Source organism: Neopsephotus bourkii, unplaced genomic scaffold (assembly GCF_033783945.1).
Source record: "Neopsephotus bourkii isolate Nb327-2 ecotype Australia unplaced genomic scaffold, CSIRO-AGI_Nbou_v1 NB_1707, whole genome shotgun sequence".
NCBI lineage: Eukaryota > Metazoa > Chordata > Aves > Psittaciformes > Psittacidae > Neopsephotus > Neopsephotus bourkii.
In genome coordinates, this window is record NW_026902181.1 from 137,209 (window position 1) to 159,527 (window position 22,319).

A 22,319-nucleotide genomic window follows, 5' to 3' on the forward strand; every position below is an offset into this window, starting at 1 on the left:
CTTGAAGCTGAATGCCTGTTTTTAAACGGTGTTGATGGGAGGGTATTACAAGTCAGAAGCCTGTCTTTGGGTCTGTCTTATGCTACTTGCTTTCACACCTTGTAAAGTTACCTGAGCTATTTTTAGATGGTCAGCATTGTAACAGAAACAGTCTGGCCATGATATCTTATGATCTAATTTATCTTTACCTGGATAAATTAGCCCGCACGTCGCTCTGCACTGTCATGTCTAAGAATTTATATTTTCTTGCCTAGTGAAAATCTCCCTCTATGAGTCTGCATCATAGAGGATACGTGCACTGTGGTAGTCTGGCCAATATGATGAGAAGGCAGAAGTCTCTCCAAAAAGCAGTTCAGAAGAAAGAGCTACAAACAGGGTACACAGGGAATTTTGATTTTGCAAACCCAAATCTCCATCTTTCATCTTTTATATCCATCTATATTTAAAATGTAGGCAGGAGTGATTTTTTTTGGTGTATGTTACACATATATGTTGGGGAGAAAGATCAAATTTACACTGCGGTGCTGATGGTTAAATTGTGAATTTGCAGCCCATTACTTTGTAAGCTATTTCAAAGTGCATTAACACTCAGTTGCTAGATATTCCTGTTCAATTCCTTGTGAGAGCACACAACAGCTCTGGGACTCTGGTGTATTGACCTCTGACTGGTCTTGCTCCCTGCTGCTCATCTTCCTACCCCATCACAACTATAGAAGCCTGTGGCATTTTCTCTCTCCTGGGAAGGTTATCTTCTGTCACTCTCCCCACACCACAAGTGTCTGTCAACACCTTGCAGTGCAGACACAAGTCTGGGTCATGACACCCTTTTGTGAAAGAACTTATTAATAGACTTGCTGTTAATTTTGCTTTAGGGGCCCATTGTCAGGGGATAGAATGTGCATGAATCAAATACCAGCATTATTATTATTTTCAATTGGCTTTTGATAAATATGATTCTTATATGGTTTTGTTGTTTTTTTGTTTTTTTTTACACAGATATGGGCATCTATGGAGTGGAGGTACAGAGTGCTTCCTAAGTTCACAAGCAACACACAAAACCAAATTATTAGTATTTATATGGGACTCATCTGTGAAATGCCAACATTTGGTATAAATGGGCAAGCATACTGGACAGCTTTCTATAGATAACACTTAGTAAAAGAGACAGAGGAGGGATGGAGAAATGGTTGGAATGTCATATCAGCCCAAACACTGAGACAAATAACACTCTTGTCAGGAAAAGGCAAAGGATCAGAGATTGTGAACCTGTTAAATTTACAAATATTCTGTCCTTATCATTGTTTTATCATCCTGGAATGTTCACACATAGCTTACCTCCATGTGGTGTTTTCCAACTTCCCATCAAGTATCGTTCTAACTTCACACAAAGTATTACATTTTCAATGGTTTTATTGCAAGAAAAGTAAATTATAAATTCAAGCACTCGAAAGTCACAATGAACAAAAAGACCCCTCAGAAACTTTGGCTGCTTTGATCAAAAAGGGGTAACGCTCCTGCTGCTAATGATTGTTAATAAGTCACAAACAACATTTAAAGGGAATATAAGGTAAAGGAAAATTGCTAGAAGCTCTAAGCTGTTGTGACTTTGATGATGCTCCTTAAGCTGTTGTAGCTTTGATGATGCTCCTTGCTGACACTGAGTGGTGCAATTACCACATGCTGATGGAGGAGAGCTGCAATTACCACAATTTCTGAGTCAACTGCTGAGATATTTTTTTTAGATGGCATTGGTATTTATTTATATGCTTTTTGCAGGCAAATTCGATAAGGTGCTTCCCCAATATTTGTAACAGATACCAGAGAGACACCAACTTAATTCTTTTTCTTTTTTTTTTTTTTCCCTCTACCATAAAAATTGGCACTTTGCGTTAAATCCCTCCTACGAGCAGAAGTCTGTACTTTCAACCTAGCTGAAATCACTGTGGGAGTCAGTGGGGGACTCTGTAAGAGATATTGTAGCAGGGAGTGCTGGAGGCCATGAAAAAATTTGTTACGAAATCTTTTTGCCCCCTGAAATGTTGTTCATTTGTTTGTTTGTTTTTGCAAGCCCACTGGTAAAAGTGCAAATAATTAATTAACTTTTTTGTCCCAGATTTATCAAGGACTCAATGATGTTTGGGTGGGGCCAAAACACATTATTTCCATTTAATATGTGGTTGCTGTTATTGGCAGAGTGAAAAGCAGCTTGAGCAGCTGCTCATACACCTGTGCATGTATTCTTATGTCATTTTGACTGCTTGTGATTTAATTTTTTTTCTCCCAGTCTTGCTTTTCTGGTAGAAATATTTAAAGACTGGCCTGAGTTCAGGAGCAAATTGTTTGGAAAAATTGGTGCTAAAATTTCTTTTTGAGAATGAAGTGACAGGAAGGAGAACACATTTTCACCCTTGAGTGGAAAGACTCTGTACCTTGAGTTTGGAAGTGACTGATGAGAGAAACTAGAGTGTGTCATGGAGTGTGTAGGTAAGGTCTAGGGAAGAGCTGAACATTTCACATTTTTATTCCTGTTGTAAAATAATAATAGTGAAAAAACATTCCATGCAAAAATACAGAGTATTTTTTAAAGCATTAAAATATGTTCAGATAATATAATGCTTACACTAACTCTGGAAAGAGTCCGGAAATAACTAAGCAATCTTATGTCTCTTCCTTTAGATATATATTTATGACATTCTTTCATAACATGATCAGAAGGTGGTTTTAAAGTATTTTTTAAGACTTTACTTTCTTCAGTGTTAGTGTTTGTCAGTGCGGTGTGAGGCTGTAAACAGTCTGAGCTCCAAAGCTGCTGGTTAGCATCCAGTGATCAGGGCTCAGCTTAACAACTCCCATGAGAAAGGGCAGATTTTACTACTTGGTCATTGTCATAGTGGGCATCATGAGATAAGGGCAACAACAGATGGGAAAAACAGGACATCCCATGTCCTGTGTATGGAGTTCCACACGTCTGTGCTTGCCAGCTCAGGACACTCAGCCAAAAATGCAGTTGTCTTACCAGGCCTAAAAAGAAATGCAAAAATGCGTATTCACTGAAGTTTCAGAAGCACTCTTGTGCTTTTTATTTGTATTCATATATGTGTGTGTGTATGTACATGTATGTGCCTTGACAGGGACATGCCCAGTCCACTGGATGGCTAACAGACCCCAGTGGTCCTAGCTCCTTTGCCCAGAATAGTGGCATAGGCTACATTCCAGATAGCTGATCTTTAGAAATTGTTGTTCTGTCTGCCTTTGCCATTTCACACAGCTTGTGGAAGATGGGTGAATCTAGTTATAGACGGCTCCTTGTTTTCCAAGTCCTGGATTTTCTGGAAGAAGTAGAACAACATGGATTGATTAGAAAAGGTATCAACTACTGTGATGGGGACTCACCTCATTAACTGTATCTTGCCAATGTCCACACACCCTGTGAACTCTTTTTTTAATTCACCTTTTCATGGCTGGGCATTCATTTGTCATGGTGACAGGCTGTGGCTGTCTGAGAACACTAGCTACTATTATAGGATCACTGAGGCCAAACAGAAAACTGAGAAAATAGCAAGAGGTGTAAAACTGCTAGTCTGTCTCTAAACCGGCTAGCTGGATAAATGCTCATTGTGAATCTGTTTGCACATAGAAATACAGCTATTCTGTTGGTATTAAGCAACTTAATCTATTTCAGCTTCAAAGAAGAGCCTAGAGAAATAAAGGCGCTTTTTGTTATAGGTGAGGAGGAAATAGATCTTCACAGACTACCCTTGAACTGATCATGCTGACTCAGAGGAAATGTAGATGTACAGAGAGGAGCATTGAGGAGATGGCAGCTACTCTTCTATCTGGATCCAGCAACACTTTCTGTTATTAAAACAGGTCCAACTATTTGTTCTCAGAAGGTCTCAAATGCCCTGTTACTGTTTAGTGGAAACATGTTAGAGTCAAAGGTTTCCCTTGAGTGTCATCTGAAAGAGCTTGTGAAATGTGGATGCTGAAAATCAGCCAGAAAAGTTCTTCTGGGGAAATGAGTTATGTGAGGAGCATCTGTCACCTACAGGAGAGATTAAGATGAAGTTTTCTGGAAAACTGGATAAAGGAATCTGTGTCTTGGTCTGACAGGAGAATCTGGTAAAGGATTTACTCAAGTCTTCACTGTGGCTTATAAGGATAAACCTGAATTTTCTCATCTGAGGAAAGGCATAAGTAGTATTTCTAGGTGGGCAAAAGTAGGTTGCAGTGATAGAAGCAGCTGAAAACAGAGGCAAAACCAATGTGTGAGGGTAACCCTAAAACTGGTGGTTTTATGGGAGATGGCAGTAAAGAGATTTCATTATGATTGAATATTAATTAGTGACATGGCTACTGAGGATGACAGTAATTAACAGAGGAAGGAAAGACTTGTCATTGTCCCCAGGGTGAGTAATTGGTCTTGGCAGATGATAAATAATGGTTCAGCAAACTCAGCAGAAAGATAATCTGCCTCAGGACAACTGGAGAACAACTATAACATCTTCCAGGCTCTTGGCAACATTCAGGAATGATTTCATGTTTTTAACAGAGACAAATTAAAATCCCTGATCTCAAGTGCTGCTTATAGTCCAGAGTGACTGATCACAGGAGTTCTGTTTGAGATGATGTTTACAATTTACTTGAACCTTTAAAGCCTCTCTTTTTAAATCTTAGCAATAGGGGCAAGAAAACTGGGGAACCACGTTTCAAACATTACATGACTTTTTCATTGTAGTTTGATGAAAAATTAATAGATTCCTCAAAAGAGGCCTAGAGCCGGGGAGATGATTGTTGAATGTTAAAATGGGATGGGACTTAATCCTGCATTAAGTATTCCTGTATATCTGGAAAGGGATCATGCAGAATGAACTACACCTCCTCGGAGCAAAGCAGTGCACTGCTCTAGATGATTTTAAGATATCAGATGTCATGTCACTTGGCAATAAGATGCCTAAAAGATCATAGAATCATAGAATAGTAAGGGTTCAAAAGGAGCTTAAGATTGTCTACTTCCAACTTCCCTGCCAAGGGCAGGGGCACCTCAAATTAGACAATGTCACCCAAACCTCTGTCCAGCCTGTCCTTGAAGACTGCCAGGGATGGAGCATTTACTACTTCTTTGGGCAGCCTTTTCCAAAGGCTTTGGATTACCCTCACAGTAAAGATTTTCTTGCTTATACCCAATCTAAACTTCCCCTGTCCTATCATAGCAGTGCCTGATGAAGAGTCCCTCCCCAGCATCTCTATAGGCCCCCTTCAGATACTGGAAGGCTGCTATGAGGTCTCCACGCAGCCTTCTCCAGGCTGAACAGCCCCAACTCTCTCAGCCTGTCTTCATATGGGAGGTGCTCCAGTCCCCTGATCATCCTTGTGGCCCTTGTCTGGACTTGTTCCAACAGTTCTATGTCCTTTTTATGTTGAGGACAGCAGAACTGCACACAATACTCCAAGTGAGGTCTCAAGAGAGCAGAGTAGAGGGGCAGGATCACCTCCTTTGACCTGCTGGTCATGCTCCTTTTGATGCAGCCCAACTCATGTTCATTTTCTCATCAACCAACAACCCCCAAGTCCTTCTCCACAAGGCTGCTCTGAATCATTTCTCTGCCCAGCCTCTAGCTGTGCCTGGGATTGCCTGACCCAGATGTGGGACCTTGCACTTGGCTTGGTTGAACTTCATAAGGTTTACATCAGCCCACCTTACAAGCATGTTGAGTTCCCTCTGGATGGCATTCCTTCCTTTCAGTGTATCAACCGAACCACACAGTTTGGTGTCATCGGCAAACTTGCTGAGGGCACACTCAATCTCACCATCCATGTCACCAACAAAGATGTTGAACAAGACCAGTCCAAACACCGGTTCCACTCATTACTGTTCTCCAGCTGGATATTGAGCCATTGACCAAAACTCTGCATGCAGCCATCCAGCCAGTTCTTTATCCACCAAGTGGTCCACCTATCAAATTGATGTCTCTACAATTTAGAGACAAGGATGTTGTGTGGGACAGTGTTGAAGGCTTTGTACAAGTCCAGGTAGGTGACATCAACTGCTCTACCGCTGTCCATCAGTTCTGTAGCTTCATCATAGAAGGCCACCAAATTGGGCAGGCAGGATTTCCCCTTAGTGAAGCCATGCTGGCTGTCCCGAAGCACCTTGTTGTTTTTCATGTACCTTAGCATGCCTTCCAGGAGAATTTGCTCCAGGATTTTGCCAGGCACAGAGACAAGACTGTTCTGTAGCTCCCTGGGTCATCCATTTTCCCCTTCTTGAAAATGGGGGTTATGTTTCCCTTTTTCCAGTTGTCAGGAACTTCACCTGACTGCCATTCTTTTTCAAATATGATGGACAGTGGCTTAGGAACTTCATTTGCCAGCTCCTTCAGGACCTGTGGATGGATTTCATCAGGGACTCTTCATTAGGGACTGTAGTGATAGGACAAGGTGTAATGGGTTAAAACTTAGGAGAAGTTTAGATTGGATATAAGGAAGAAATTCTTTCCTGTTAGGGTGGTGAGGCACTGGAATAGGTTCCCCAGGGAGGTTGTGAATGCTCCATCCTTGGCAGTGTTCAAGGCCAGGTTGGACGAGGCCTTGGGTGACATGGTTTAGTGCGAGGTGTCCCTGCCCATGGCAGGGGGGTTGGAACTTGATGATCTTAAAGTTTTTTCCAACCCTAACTATTCTATGATTCTATGATTCTATGACTTGTGCACATTCAGGTTCTTAAGATGATCTAGATCATTGCAAGCCTGTAATCTGTGACCAAATTCAGAAGAAAAAGTAAACTTGTAATTTGGAGGATGAACAGAAAACTCAATAAAGATTCTGGTTTAGCTTGAACCGTTTTGTGAGGTTTGATTTTGTGTCCAACAATATAGAAGTACTTCAGTTTGGGTCTTCTTGAAGTAGTTTTATAACCATAAAGGTTTTGTTCTATCTTTGGGATATTTTTGTTTAGTGGAAAGGAAAAAATCATGTTTATAACATAGACTATTTGATTAATAAATGTCAAACAACAGTTACTGGCTCTGAACATCTTCCCCGTATGTTTTTCATTTAGCAATGCTTACTAGATGTGTTCTCACATAACAGCCAGTTTTGGACCCCTCATACATCTTTTTCTGAATAAATTTACTGTTCACAAAAAAAATAATAAATTATGTGATTTAGGATGCACGTGGTAGCTGGTTTCAGGTGAGACAGAAAAGTGCTGGGACTATTGCCAGAGGCATTGGTTAGATGTTCTGCAAGGTACTGCCTGCGGTTCTGGTGATCCCAGTGCAAAGAAATGGAACTTAAACTTGAAAAGTTGCCAAATGGCCAAGTACAGGGAGAGGCCATCATAAGAGGACATTAAAATTTCAGTTGGTTTAGTGAAATGGAGGTGGGGAGGCAACGTGTCAGCCCTCTGTAGAAACACTCAGGAGAAGCTATTAAGGAAGAAGAATAATTATTTCCCTTAAATGGTAATTCAAGGATGATATCAGATGCATATAAATTGCATATTAATAAACATATAATGGAAGTTACAAGAAGACTTCCATCTATTAAAAAAAAAAAAAAGTTTTGGAATAAATGTCTAACTTGGATTGTGGTAACTTGAATTGCTCCTAGGTGGATTTGAGGGGTTTGGAGAATGACCATAAAGCTAAAAATACCAGCTTGTGAGACTGCTCCTTCAGTTTCTGGTTCATTGATTCTTTCAAGGCAGATTGAGACAATGCCCAGCTGTTGCCTTTTGGTCATATCTGTCTGCTCAGTATTTAAGTCAAAGCAGATGCTTCCCTGATTTTCAGGAGCTCTGCTGATTACCTGCAGGCAACAACCAAGTTCTTTCACTTGCCTTGGGTGGGGGATGAGGGAGGCCAGGTTTATATTTCCACTTGTTGCTGAAGCCTGACTGAAGAGGATTTGCTAGTGCTTCTTGTGGAGGTGGGGGTCAGCTTGCATTGCCAGGGGGAGCAGAAGCTGCTATCACTTTCTGTGTGAAGTAAAACACACAGTTCTACTGGGAATTTCACCTGTATGGGAGAGTCAGTCAGACCTGCAGATATTGCAGGAACCTGTGACACTAGCAGTGCTGTCATCTGTCTCTGTGGCACATCATAATTGTCATGCCTGTCTTTTGCAGTATTTCAGGTTTGCTGAGGGTGTGGGGATGCTATGGGTCTACGGAAAGTAAAATGTCCTTCAGAGTTTTCTGGAACAGGCATCATGTGGGTAATGCTGTTTCTTGAAGAACCCATCATGTCTGAGTCCAGAAGTGCTCTATGCAAATAAGATCCTCTGGGGTTTGTTCAGTAAGCCCAAACCATATGGTTGATTGGTTCCTTTTTGTATGCTATCTTCAAGTGATGTATCACAAAGCATAGCACGAAGTATTACCAGGGCTATTAACCTTCTGTATGTGAATGTAAATATTTCCCAACAAATTGACTGTATGCTGAGAAGGTATTGGTGTCATGCCTGCAGCCAGACATGGCATTGTTAGGTTGTACTGCACACTGCTGTAATTTGGCATGGCTTTTCTAAATTAACTCCAAGTGCCTTTGCTGATTGCCTTTGAGTTTGGACAGGTCAAGCTAGTGGACTTGTACACACGTTAGTTTCATTTTAAGCTCAACTTTCTGAGTATGGGGTTTAACTAAATTTTGCTGTCCTGTCATGTTGTGTTTTGTTAATAAAAGGCTTTAGCTTTTATTGAAGAGTAACAAGTTTTCCACTTCTATGATTTCCATGCAAGCAATAGAGAGCTTGTGTACATGCAGAGGACCAAACCTAGAGATCTTCATGCTGCTTGTAAGATAGCAACAACCTTTGTACTACCTGATGGGCCCTGAAGACCTAATAAACTATCTGATGGGCTTTAGAGCCTTACTTTTCTGCTCCTGGCCACCATCTGGCTAATGTGATCACTGGCATGTGACAGCTAAGCCAGTGGCTTTGTTACAGGCACACTGAATGCTTGTCTTCAATATAAGTGAGGCTTTCCTTTCTTTTATGACTGATAACTCACTTCTGTACTTTTATATTATTGCCTCTCACATGACAGTTGCAAGGGGCCAGTAAATGTTCCTTTGCCTCCTTGCTAGCAAATGTTTGCATATATGCACCTCTCTGTGTGCTGAGGTGGGAGAGAGCAACTGTGAGAGAACAAGTTACATGGAACCATTAATGTCTGACTTCAAGTATATCAGGTCTTGTATCAAACTACTTAGGACTTAGTGCCTCTCTGTAACTGTATAATTACAGTGTGACACAGGAAGGAAAAACATTCTGAAACTTCAGTGGAGATTAATATTAACCTACTTCCCTTTTTATGTCAGTTTTACTCTATCTCAATGTTATTCCTCTCTTGGGGTCTTCAACCCTGTGGTCTCAGTGCTTAATGCTTTCTTCACTATTTTTCTTCAGGTGCTGATATTGTGCAGTGGCTTATGAAGAACCTCAGTATCGAGGATCCAGGTAAGGTGACCATAGCTGGGGAGGAACAGATACTCCATCTGTATTGTGTGTGCCATTAGACAGTAGATGTTATTTTGCTGCAGTCTAAAATACCAGTAGATCAAGGTTCATTTAAGGATTGAGGTGAAGGAGGAGTGAAAGAGATAAAAATCAACATGTGAAGTCTAATGTTTTACACTGCAACACACCAAAAGCACCTTGTAGGAGCCTTAGCCTGTCCGTGAAATTATTGCTACCCAACAAAGACTGATTGTTTTCAAAGCTGTTCGCAGTCTTAGAAAAGAAATTGGTGGATGTGTGTAGTTAAGCAGGCAAATGAGGTCCAGGTTTCATCATGTGGAGAAAGGTAACCGTGACTGACAGGACATACTGGCCAAGGACAACACAGGTACCATCATAGAATCAGGTGATGGCTGCTAATTTATCACAGCAGATAGATAAATGGGTAATCAGCCACAAACAATGATCAGGGCTTGGGTACAGTCCAAATAGCTCACTCTTCAGAGAAACAAAAATCGTTAATGGCACACATAAGAGCTGTTTGGAATAGAGGAAGAAAAGGTCTGCAGTTCCAGAAGTTTCTTTTCCTTTTCACCTCCCAGTTTGTTTACTGCTGCCTACTGTCACCATGTAAAAGCAGAGATATAGGCAATGTTGCCTCACCCAGGGCACCATATACACACATCCCTTCTCGTGAGTCTAGTCAAGTCCCAGACCTGAATTTCAGCTGCAGACAATAGCTGCTTTATCTGCCTGGGGGTGCATGAGCAGCTGATGTGTATTTTGCAGCTCTGAGAAAGTTGATGCGGCTTTTGAGAGCTGACTTTGGTTGAAAATCTGTGCAGATGTGCTTCTGTGCTGGTGAGGATTGCCCTGGCAGGGCTAGGATATGTACTCCCTTTTGCCTCTGCACATTTCCGGTAATGAATGGCAATGCTACACTCTCAGGACTTGTCTTTATGAATAAACACGCTGCTAGTGACCTGGTGTTGCAGCTGTTTGCTGGATTTGGTAAAGGCAAGTGGGGGGTTCATGTCTTCCTGTCACCTGTCACCTGTGGTGGATAAAAGGCTTTGAATTGAACTTCAGACTAGAACTGATGTGTGACATTTTGTAAACATAAAACCAGCAAGTTAAACATTTGAACAGCGTTTCATCAGTATTGCAAGCCTGATTCCTGCTCCTTCTGTTTGGCATGGTTTGGTTGGGAGGCATAAAGATGCGGTGTGGGTACAGACAGGCATGTGTGCATCAGGTCTTTGCACAAGTCATCACCAGAGCCACTGCTGAAAGCAGAGGAGTGTGTGGTGAATGTCTTCCTGACACATCCCTGTTTTTTTTCTCTTTCACAGGGGAAGCAATACACTTGGGAAGTCTTATTGCTGCACAGGGTTATGTCTTTCCAATCTCAGACCATGTTCTTACCCTGAAAGATGATGGGACGTTCTATCGTTTTCAGGTTGGTGAGCTCTCTGTGTCCCTTATGGCCCCGTCTACTGTCCCTGCAATAATACTCTTGAAATCACCTGCTCTTTATCCCTAAATACCCATTAGGTCTCTGAAGCCAGGGGCTGAGACTATCTAGAGACCTTAAGAAGTGATAAAGCCCTTTCAAAATGATCTGCTTTAAAATCCCAAATTACTGCTTTTCTGACCCACAGGTTTTACATAAATGAACAGATATCCTGTGATTATTTTTGATACATCAAGGCTGTTGTGCTCAGATTTGAACTAAACCAGAGAGAAAATGGCTTTCAGATTTTAACCTTGGCAAGAATTGAGGAGCCACCATCCTGTGCAAAATGGCCAAGGGCAAGCTTTGGAGCTGGGCACTCAAGCTCTGACACAGCAGAAGATTCAAATTTTTGTCCTGTCCTGGTTACAGCTTGCAATGGGAGAGGGCAAGCTTCAGGCTTTGGCTCTTTTGCAAAGGATGTGTAACCTTGGCAGTCACCTAATCTGGGACATCTCTATCCCTCAGTATCCTTGTGCCTCCAGATGCATTAAATTTTTAAAGCCTCCTGCCTTTGAGTTCCATGCCCTGTCCAAAATCTGCTCCTGTCAACTTCTGAGATAACTGAGTGTTTGTGGTACAACAGCTTTTAGACAGATTTTGTAACTTTAAATGGAGCAGTAAGTTCAGACCTGGAGTCTTGCTGCCTAATCCTGCTGGCTGAATTTGTGTTGCTCTGCTACGTGATCCCAGCCAGCTCCCTTATCTTTCCTATGACCTCTCTTCTGTTCACCCTCCTGTTCCTCCTTCACTTTTTTTCTTTCTCTTTTTTTAGTTTTTATTTGAAAAGCCTGTTCTTGCACCTGATGTTGCTGCTGCTCATCCTCACTGTCCTACTGTTAATGTGATATTGTGTTATCATATAAGACCAATGGTACAGTGAACAAAGCAGCCCAGGAGATCACAGAACTCCTCTTATCTCACCCCACCTTCTGGTTTCCTGGCTTCATTCAAACTAAGATTTTTCATTACAATTCTCTTGCTTTTCTGAAAGTCCTGCTCCCCTGTCATGTAAAACTTGACAGAAGCAAGGGTAATAGTGATTGCCCTTTCAGTTGTATTTTTCTCTGTTTGAAGAATGACACCATAAGTTGTTGTCCTGTGCATCTCTCAGTACCTAGATTTCAGTGTAATTTACTTTTCCTTATTTTAAGCCTGTGTAAACCACATCATCAAGTTTTGGTTATTGCTTACTGACTTTTGTTTCCCTTATCTTTTCCTACAACTTTTGCTTATTCTTTGCCTGTTGTCATTTCCTGCGACAGTTCTCCTCAGCCATTTTCTGGAAAAATAACCTGATAGAAACATCTTTCTTTTCCATTACTCTCTCCTTGTCACTTTCTACCTGAACTTCAGTCCCTCCTTTAACAGTAGCTCCTAATCTTGTGAAGTTCCTAAGATGTGTATTAGCAAGGGATGTTGAACCCAGATTGCCTGATCCCTCAGTTTTCTCGTTGTACTTTTGTACAAGGAATAATCTGTGTGTAATATCCTATGCCCATTTGTGTCATTACATCAGTAATGCAAAACAGTGTTCTGTAATTTGGACACAGACATTATTTTTCATTCATGTTAAAACTGAAATACAGCTATGGGTAGTAATATCTTGTAATTAATTGTAGCAACTGCAATATGGAGGCCTGGATAAAAACCAAAACCAGTAAGCTTAGCAGGACTTCTCTTTTCAGAATGATTCTAATCAGCTGAGTTTTGACCTCTGGCATCTGTTGTATTTTAAAACTAATTTTTTTGTTAGGCTGCCAACCATACTTTGCATGCTTGTATTTAGCATTTCTATTACCTGCAGTGAGGAATGCTAAAGGTGGTATCATCCTGGAAAAGCATCCTCACTTTTGCTGAGATCTGTAGCAGTGTTTCCTCTGTTGGCAGAGACTGGGCCATAGACACTGTGATTCTTCTTTCTGCACCTGTATGATTCTTCTTTATGCATTTGCAATGTTTTTCTGCATCTGAATTGTTTTTCATCCCTTTCATTATAAAAATGCATATGTTCTTTCTTAGGCACCATATTTTTGGCCTTCAAACTGCTGGGAACCTGAAAATACAGATTACGGTGAGAGTAGAATCATTTCATTGTAGAAAGTTAGTATGGAAAGCTTGTGATGGAAAAAATTGTCCTTAATTACTGTTGGCCATTAAATAAACCCTTCATCAGCAGAGTTACTTGTCAGACTGCAGCATCAGAGGCAGATACACGCCCATCCCAAATACATGAAGTCCTAAAGTGTCTCAAGCCCATGGAACTGTAGCTGTTGAGTCCAGTGAGGCCAGGGTTTTACCTACCATTACCTTCATTCATCCATAGCTCTGTTCATTTTGGCAGAATTTATGGCAAGCAGAATACTGCTCCTTCGGAATCTTAAATAATACCAATATTGCTTTTGTGGGAGAACATACTCTGATCTGTAGCTGAATCTGATACATTGATCAATAAAAAGTTACCTCATGTGGGCACTCATCTGGTTGATCAATAAACCAGTATAACTGATGGCAACTCATAGTTAAAGCTCTCTGATATATGACTCCAGACTTATTTTTCCTGGAGCTGGTAAAAAAGAGAAGATTGGACGTGGTTTATGAGCTAATAAACTGCAACATGATGTGTTAAACATGTGAGTGCCTGCAGACAGTTATAATACATAAAGAAAATATGTCAGTGTTGTTATATTTAGCTGTCTACATGCAACATCGCTGTCTCTTCCAGAACTGCCCTTCTTTCACAGTTAAATGATGAAATCCATTGCTGCATCCTGGTGTGGCACTGGGAGAGGAAGTGAATCCACACGTGTGCTCCTAAAAGAGGAGCTCCTGCAAGTCCTTCTCTTGAAGTATCTCACAACCTAAGATCAGTTTAGAACTCCTCCCTGGATAATCAGATTCTTTTCATTCCTGGGCAATAATTACTCATCATTATGGATTCTGGGAATCATTTGCTAGGGTGGAGAAGTATCCTGCAATGGTATCTGTCATGTAATAGTTCATTTGCAGTCCCTTATCTGCAAGAAAGCTAGCACAGTGGCTTATGTGTTTATCCCAGCGAGGGGAACTGCTTAGGAGAAAACATGATGCTGTTCATTATATGCAAAATAATTTCCAGATTTTACAGACACCATATATAACTGTCTGAACTGCACCAAATATCTGTCTGTAAACATCAGAATAACAATGTGAAGAGGGAAGTTCTGGTTTTCTTTTTTTTCTACAGTATCTCTAAGTAACTGTTTTTGCAGTCAGATTTGTGCTGCAAGGGCATTGAGTGGACCTGTGCACCTTAAAACAAAGTACTGTATGAGCTGGACAAGCTGCAGCTGCATTAGTCCTGAGCCCTGCAGTGACAGATTTTCATCTGTCCCAGAAATCTCTAACATATGCTTATAATCAGTCTTTGCATATCAGAGGTCTGTGCAGATGGAGTCTTCCCAGGAATTAATCCCAAACTAGCAGTAGACCCAAATAAAACTGAAATCCCAGCAGCACTTCATACTTTTTTTTATTTGCATAGATCCACTCAGAGGACAGGAACTAAGTTGCTAATGGCAGGTCACTGCTTAGTGTGAAGAAATACTGTGAGATGACTGCCTTTAACTTTATTTGGTGTTGCAAATGGCTTACAGAAGAACCTGCCCTTGAGATGTATAAACATACAGGAACCGACCACCTCTGGTTACTATGCATAATATTGGCCTATTATATGAATGTTAGAATTATAGGAATAGAATCACACGAGTAGAACTGGTTGGTCTGGGTTTTTTGTTTGGGGTTTTTTTTGTCATATATTTTCCATAGAAGGTTAGTTCTCCAATGAAAAACATTTATCAGGATGTCAGAAAATTATATTTACCAGCAAACCAACCCACCAAGATTTTCAAGGAAAAGACAAAATTTTCTGAAAGAGATTTATTGTAGTTTTCTGTAGGTGATGCATTACCTTCCACTCAGCTCCAGTTTGGTATGCTGTTGGATAATAAGTACCTGGCCCTGGAGCATGAGAAGAGGGCAGAACAGAAGAAAGCTATAAAATTCACATCTAGATTCATCCCAAATGAGAGCACTGGACCTCTATTAAGTAGTTCAGACCTGACTGTATACCCAGGCTGTGCTGGGGACCATGTGTTTGAGCCTGCAATGGAAATGGGATGAGCAGGTCCAGCTGAGGCTTTACCAGAAGGCAGCCAGGGACTGGTTTGGTATTGTGCACTGAGCTCATCTTGACCCTCAAAATCCCAAACCACATCAGTTCCTGCAGTGTCTGCCTATGATGAAATGTGAGAAGGCTTTTCTTAACCATTTGAATGTGTAGCATGAAAAGCATATAAATGTGTAGGATGAAGCATATGAAAAAATTCTCATACCTTTAAAATATGGCCCATGTTTCTATTTTCATTTCAATATTCTGATTTTTTTTGGTGGTTTTGTTCACTGTTTTTTGTTGGTTTGGTTTTTGTTCTGTTTTTTGGGGGTGCATGGTTGGCTTGGTTTTTTGGTTTTGTTGGGGTTTTTTATTAACAAAAGGGGAAAAGTGCAGAGCAGCTTCACTTTGGAAGGGATATTCCCAAGGTACTGAGGGGAACAGGTTGCTAAAGGTAAATCTTTTACCAGCCCCAGAAGCAATTGTGCCTTTCTCAAATATCTTGCTAGGTTCTGGCATCTACCCTCAGCACTTTTAAATTAGATGTCCCAGATGTTTAAGGCTTCTAAGATTACTAGTGGGTAATGTCAGCTGGGTATTCAACCCTCTCATTCCTTGACTCATGTTGCTTTCTGATTAGAACAAATAGTGCACTTTTTTCCTTTTTTTTTTTTTTTTTTTTTTTAGGATCTAATGCTAGTAATCTGTAATTATTTTCTGTTTCTCTCTTTAGCAATCTATCTTTGCAAACGGACCATGCAGAACAAAGCTAGGCTGGAGCTGGCAGATTATGAAGCCGTAGGTACACTGCTGCTACAGCTTAAAGCTGGGGGGTGCAGGGAGAGCTTTGCTTGCTTAATTGAATGCTGCCGTTTTGTGCTTTGGGATCAGCAGCTACTGTGTCTCTTGTCAGAATTGTGTGAAGTTTGATCTGGACACGACATCAGGAACATTATTAGGGAACATAACTGGCTTTGCAGTGTCTTAAAGCATCTTCTCTATAGCCAGACTTTCGAGACTGGGGAAATTACACAGAAGTTTACCTTGGTTTCCTGTTAACTGTTCCTTATTAATATATGGTACATATTAATGCACAGAAATTATGGATTTTCAGGTGCGTTGTTAGTCAATTAAATTGCTGATGACCATATGATTCTAGTTATGACAGTTTTCAGATATCAGACTTGGACTGTTTTCAGTATGCCTTACAGGAAAAACTATTACCCAAGCTTACCCAGGTCAAGTTTTCTGTTATAAAATGATTATCCATAAAAGTATCACCAACCTTGGCTTCAGATTGTGCAGGGTTTGAGTAGAGTGGAGTGGGAAGACAGAGGCAGGAAGGACAGGGCTGGTGTGAATTTCTTTGAATACGAGCAGTGTAACACTCTAACCAGCTGAACTTTTCATTCTATCGTATTGACTTTGTTGTTGTTTACTAGCTTCATAATGTAACACCTGAATTTCAAGTGTGAAATTTTTCACTGGAGGGTTTGTTTGCAAAACTGGTTCCACTGGACTTCTATGTCTGTGTTTATTTCAATGAAAACATTTATATTGCATATATTTTTGTTGGGTTTTTTTTTTTTTCCCAAGAATGGACTTTTCCTTTCTTCCTTACCTTCTGCGTTTTGGGACTTTTATGCACATGGATATGTCTACATGACGTTTGGTCTTTCAGTAAACAGCATGCAAAAATTGCCACTTATCTAGTCCACCCTGAAAATGCATCCAGAGTTCCCAAGAGTTCTAATCTTGAAGTACAGGCATAAAGGAAGGAATATAATAATCTGCATGCACTTCCACATCCTTTTGCTGAGTTTTCTCTTCTGCATATTGCTGATTTCATCATTAAAAGCATTAAAATTTCTCACAGCCAACCAATTAACTGTAAGTACTCTAAAGGTCTATCATAAAGCAACAAAAGGCTGTTCAGCAGTGTGCACACTCCCACACACATGCAGTAAGGCTTTGGCTAAGTACTTTTGCACGTTGTTGTCTACAGAGTGTAGCAATGCTTCAGTAATGACAAATAATTAGACCTTGGCAGTATCTCATTTTTCTTGTGAATATTGCATTGCACAATTAGAGATTACTTCTGCATTCAGACTTTGTTCTCTTAATTAGAGACAATCAGATAAGAATGGCTCTGACTCTACTTAGTCATTATGGGAGCTTGAAGTGGATCCAGCAACGGAGATGTAAGCACAAGTGAGAGAAACAGGCTTACAGGAGTGGAAGGAGCTCTGTCCATGTAGAACACATGTTTGAAGATGTAGCACGAGAATGATTCTCTGAAGGCATCAGCACTGACCTGGAGTTTCCAAAAAGAATCTCTACAAAGCATTTCAGGGGCCATCTCATGTTTAGATTCTGCTTGTAGCATTCCTAGATAACTCCCCACCCCCAATTTATACTGTTAGGGCAGAGGTGTCAATGATATGATTAAGGTTACATATTCTAATTCAGTTTTGTTGGTAATCGGCCAAACATAAGCATGATTCAAATATTGCTTCAGTTGATGATGTTTCATTGGTTTCAGCATATTTACACCAGAAGGCACATGTGAACATAATTTAAAGCAAAATAAAAAAAAAGAAACCCGCAAAAATTGGTTTTGCAGATAATTACAAGTAGTTCTTCCTTGTAGTCATAGTTAAGGAAATCACCACAGTTCAACACAGCTGTAAATCATTTGTTTAACTGTTTTCTTCTGTGTATACGGACTTGAAATCTTACATGGACTTGGTGGTAACAGGGCCAAGCTTTATGCCTTGTGTTATACAAGAGTTTAAAGTAAATAATAGGAATATCTCTTCTAGCATTGAAATGCATGCACTTAAGTACTTCCTTGAAATGAAGGGAATAGGTTTAAAAAAAACAGCAGTAGAACTAATAGTGTTCATTTTCAAAATGAAAATTTCCAACAGTTGAACCAGCTGTAATGGAGAAGGGTGTCAGGTTAATGGTCCCGTAGACCTCCTTATCAGGGTGGGTATGGATATGTGACTTTGGGGTGCCATTTGAGCCTGAAATTCTGGCCATGTCCTGAGTTTGACCTTGAGCTGCGATGAAGTCACATCTACCTCCAAATGTACAGATCATGACACTCTCTGTAATGGGTCTGGACCAGAGCTCTTAGTTCAGATGTAGAGCAAGGCTGCATTTGGACCCAGTCTTTGCAGTCAGCTATATCCATTGTTCAGACAAACAAGCTGTTTCCTTTTGTGAATCATCCTGGCAGTCCCCAGCCTTCAGTGCTGTGCAGCTGCGTAATGCTCTCAGCGGTGACCAGGGCTGAGCAAATCAAGGGATGCTCAGGCTTTGCACCTCAGCAAAAGCCTGAAGAGAAGAGAGCAGCTGGGGGAGGAAGGGAAAGTGGGGATGAGAGGGAAATGTGCAGGTGGCAGCCATCTGCTATCAGAAATGAAAGTCGTCAGCTTCACAAAGCTTCTCGGTGTTATCTTTTGGGAACAAGTCCATCATTATTTTCATAGTAGAGCTCAAGCTGTCTTCATCACACTCCATTACTTACCCCTGACAGGGCTCTTTTGGCTGCAGCTATAGGACTGCAGCCCAAAAGGATGCATTACAGCCTTGCTTTGCCTGCAAGATAGTTCACTCAAAATCAACACTGACTTCTGTGTCTTGAGTTTTCCAGCTTAGAAAAAAAAAAATAAAAAAAAAGGAATAAAATAACCACCCACTCTGCTAAATGTAATCTTAAGCACTTGTAATTGCAAGGATTAGTTGTTCTTACTATTTTCATCTTTCGTCAGGAAAACTTAGCAAGACTTCAGAGAGCATTTGCAAGAAAGTGGGAATTCATCTTCATGCAAGCTGAGGCCCAAGTGAAGTGAGTAATCCTGGAGTACTGAACTGCACCTGTATTTAGAGCTGCGAAGGGAAAGGGATTCCATACAGATGGAATTTCTTTGTCAAAATCTTTACTGTGATAAAGCTCTGAAGGTGTTGGTGAGTTTTAATTGCTGGCAGCCTAGAAACGATATAGAGCAAATTCTGAAAGTTTGTGCTAGAATCTGAACGATGGGTTTAATCATCTGTACTTGGAAATGTTGGTGAGGAGCTCCTGGGCCTGTGTTCACCATGGGAGCTTGGGATATTCACTTGCCCATTCAGCTTCTACTTTTGTGAAGTATTTTTGTATTCCATTCTTTACAAATGGAAAGAACTCTGTCTGTGTTACTGTATGCTAGTAAAGTGTGTAAATCTAAAACTATTGCCACTTCAAAGTGATTGTAAGGGTGGTATTTACAGCAGACTGGATTTGGTTTTTTCATTTATACCAATCTCCAGTTGACTTTATTCTCTCCCCTCTGCAGTCTGACTTGTGTTACTAAATTAGAGTGGAGAATTGGGTACCACTTACATGAAACTTTCTCAGATTCAGTACTGGGATTTTTCTATCCTCTGCTCATAATTTAAATCTGCCTTCCCCCCCCCCCCCCCCCCCAATCTTTCCTTTGTGGAAATAGTTTGAAGCCTCTTAATGTTTTGAGCATGTTTTCATTATTGCTGCAAAATGGGTATACTTACCCAAACTTTGTAGTCTAGTGTCTACAAGCTAGTGCCTAAAACTGTACATGTCCATTTTGTACAGGTCCATTTTGTACATGTAGTTGTCATCTATAAGATGGAAAAGCTGGTAAAGATGGCACATGAAAACACCAGTACTGACACTGTACCACAAGAAAGAATTTGCACTTTCAGCATTAGATGCTAAAAAGTTAAGGAACATAATTCCCTGAGGGTGTGGCTGAGGCATGTCTTTATCTTTGATTAACCCTTTGGATTTTGATTAATTCTTTGCTTAATAACATTGTAATTATGCAGTATTTAAGTACATTGGTAATTATCCTTTATATTACAAGGTAATTAAGGGATTTTTTCTGACCACAATACCAGTGTTTTGTTTGGAAAAGAAGATTAGAAGTTACAATAGCAATTGTGCTTTCAGTTACTTAAATGTTTATTGCCAAGTTAAAAAAATAAAATTAAAAATCTGAATGTGCACAAGTCCATGGGTCCTAATGAAATCTATCAGCGGGTCCTGAAGGAGCTGGCAAATGAAGTTGCTAAGCCGCTGGCCATCATATTTGAGAAATCATGGCAGTCAGGTAAAGTTCCCGACGACTGGAAAAAGGGGAATATAACCCCCATTTTCAAGAAGGGGAAAATGGATGACCCAGGGAATTACAGAGCAGTCAGTCTCACCTCTGTGCCTGGCAAAATCTTGGAGCAGATTCTCCTGGAAGGCATACTAAGGCACATGAAAATCAACAAGATGCTTGGTGACAGCCAGCATGGCTTCACTAAGGGGAAATCCTGCCTGACCAATTTGGTGGTCTTCTATGATGGGCATACAGAACTGATGGACAGGGGTAGAGCAGTTGATGTCATCTACCTGGACTTGTGTAAAGCGTTCGACACTGTCCCACACGATATCCTTGTCTCTAAATTGGAGAGACATCAATTTGATGGATGGACCACTCAGTGGATAAAGAAGTGGCTGGATGGCCACACACAAAGAGTTGTGGTCAGTGGCTCAATGTCCAGCTGCAGACCAGTAATGAGTGGTGTCCCTCAGGGATCGGTGTTGGGCCAGGTCTTGTTTAACATGTTCGTTGCTGACATGGACAGTGGGATTGAGTGCACCCTCAGCAAGTTTGCCGATGACACCAAGCTCTGTGGTTTGCTTGGTACGCTGGAGGGAAGGAATGCCATCCAGAGGGAACTCAACATGCTTGTGAGTTGGGCTGATGGCAACCTCATGAAGTTTAACCGTGCCAAGTGCAAGGTCCTACACCTGGGTCGGAGCAATCCCAGACACAGCTATAGGCTGGGCGGAGAAGAGATTCAGAGCAGCCCTGCAGAGAAGGACTTGGGGGTGCTGGTTGTTGAGAAAATGAACATGATCTGGCTTCAGTGTGCACCCATAGCCCAGAAAGCCAACCGTATCCTGGGCTGCATCAAAATGACCGTGACCAGTAGGTCAGACGAGGTGATTCTTCCCCTTTACTCTGCTCTCGTGAGACCTCACTTGGAGTATTGTGTGCAGTTCTGGTGTCCTCAACACAAAAAGGATATGGAACTGTTGGAACAAGTCCAGAGGAGGGCCACGAGCATGATCAAGGGACTGGAGCACCTCCCGTGTGAAGATAGGCTGAGAAAGTTGGGGCTCTTCAGCCTGGAGAAGAGAAGTCTGCGTGGAGACCTCATAGCAGCCTTCCAGTATCTGAAGGGGGCCTATAGGGATGCTGGGGAGGCACTCTTCATTAGGGACTGTAATGATAGGACAAGGGATAATAGGTTAAAACTTAAACAGGGGAAGTTTAGATTGGATATAAGGAGGAAATTCTTTCCTGTTAGCATGGTGAGGCACTGGAATAGGTTGCCCAGGGAGGCTGTGAATGCTCCATCCCTGGCAGTGTTCAAGGCCAGGTTGGACAAGGCCTTGGGTGACATGGTTTAGAGCAAGGTGTCCCTGCCCATGGGAGGGAGGTTGGAACTTGATGATCTTAAGGTCCTTTCCAACCCTAACTATTCTATGACTCTATAATTCTACGATTCTAAGTCAAAACAAAATTCTGTACTCTATTTACAGCATACAGTTAGTACCTAAGAAAGAAATGTAAATATCAGATTCTTTGTGATCACTGTTGCTTATTCATCTTCATTCTGTTTTCTTGGAAACATAAGAATGTACTGGCCACTATCAACTTTTTTAGCTGGCTAGTTTCAGCTTCTTGATTGGCAGTTCCTGCGATGGCTTAGTGTTCAGGTTTCCAAGAAGGCAGGGCTGGAATACACAGTGTAATTCACAGCCCTGCATTAACTAAAAAGGAAAACAACCCAAAACACCTGAAAATGTCCCTCCTCCTTATCAAGTTCCACTCTGCCTTGCATGTCTTTGCTTGCACACAGGATTACCATTGCTATACCTACACTGCTCAAAAAACATAGCCGTAGACCACCTAATATGTTACATCTTCCTAGTTTAAAATGTGAAATACTGAGTTAGTTTAGGGATATAAGCTAAGAACCTGGTTTGAGCACAAAGCACCTGTGAAGACAACTCAGGAAGCCCTCAAAGAGACCCTCCAGTTTCTATGTGCTGTGTGGTGTGAGATTGGCAGAGGACTCCACCTTTCACTTTGGCCTGGTGTGAAG

General features: G+C 41.2%; 1 protein-coding gene across 2 annotated transcripts in view; it reads left to right on the forward strand.

Moving 5' to 3' along the window:
- The window catches only part of RGS6 (regulator of G protein signaling 6), a 140,490-nt gene that overhangs the window by 55,700 nt on the left and 62,471 nt on the right, over positions 1–22,319 (forward strand). For both annotated transcript variants that reach the window (XM_061376384.1, XM_061376385.1), the window contains exons 3-7: positions 9,415–9,465; positions 10,818–10,924; positions 13,001–13,052; positions 15,862–15,926; positions 18,908–18,984. In XM_061376384.1, coding sequence (XP_061232368.1) covers positions 9,415–9,465; positions 10,818–10,924; positions 13,001–13,052; positions 15,862–15,926; positions 18,908–18,984 — 352 coding nt within the window. The remainder of the gene's footprint in view (positions 1–9,414; positions 9,466–10,817; positions 10,925–13,000; positions 13,053–15,861; positions 15,927–18,907; positions 18,985–22,319) is intronic.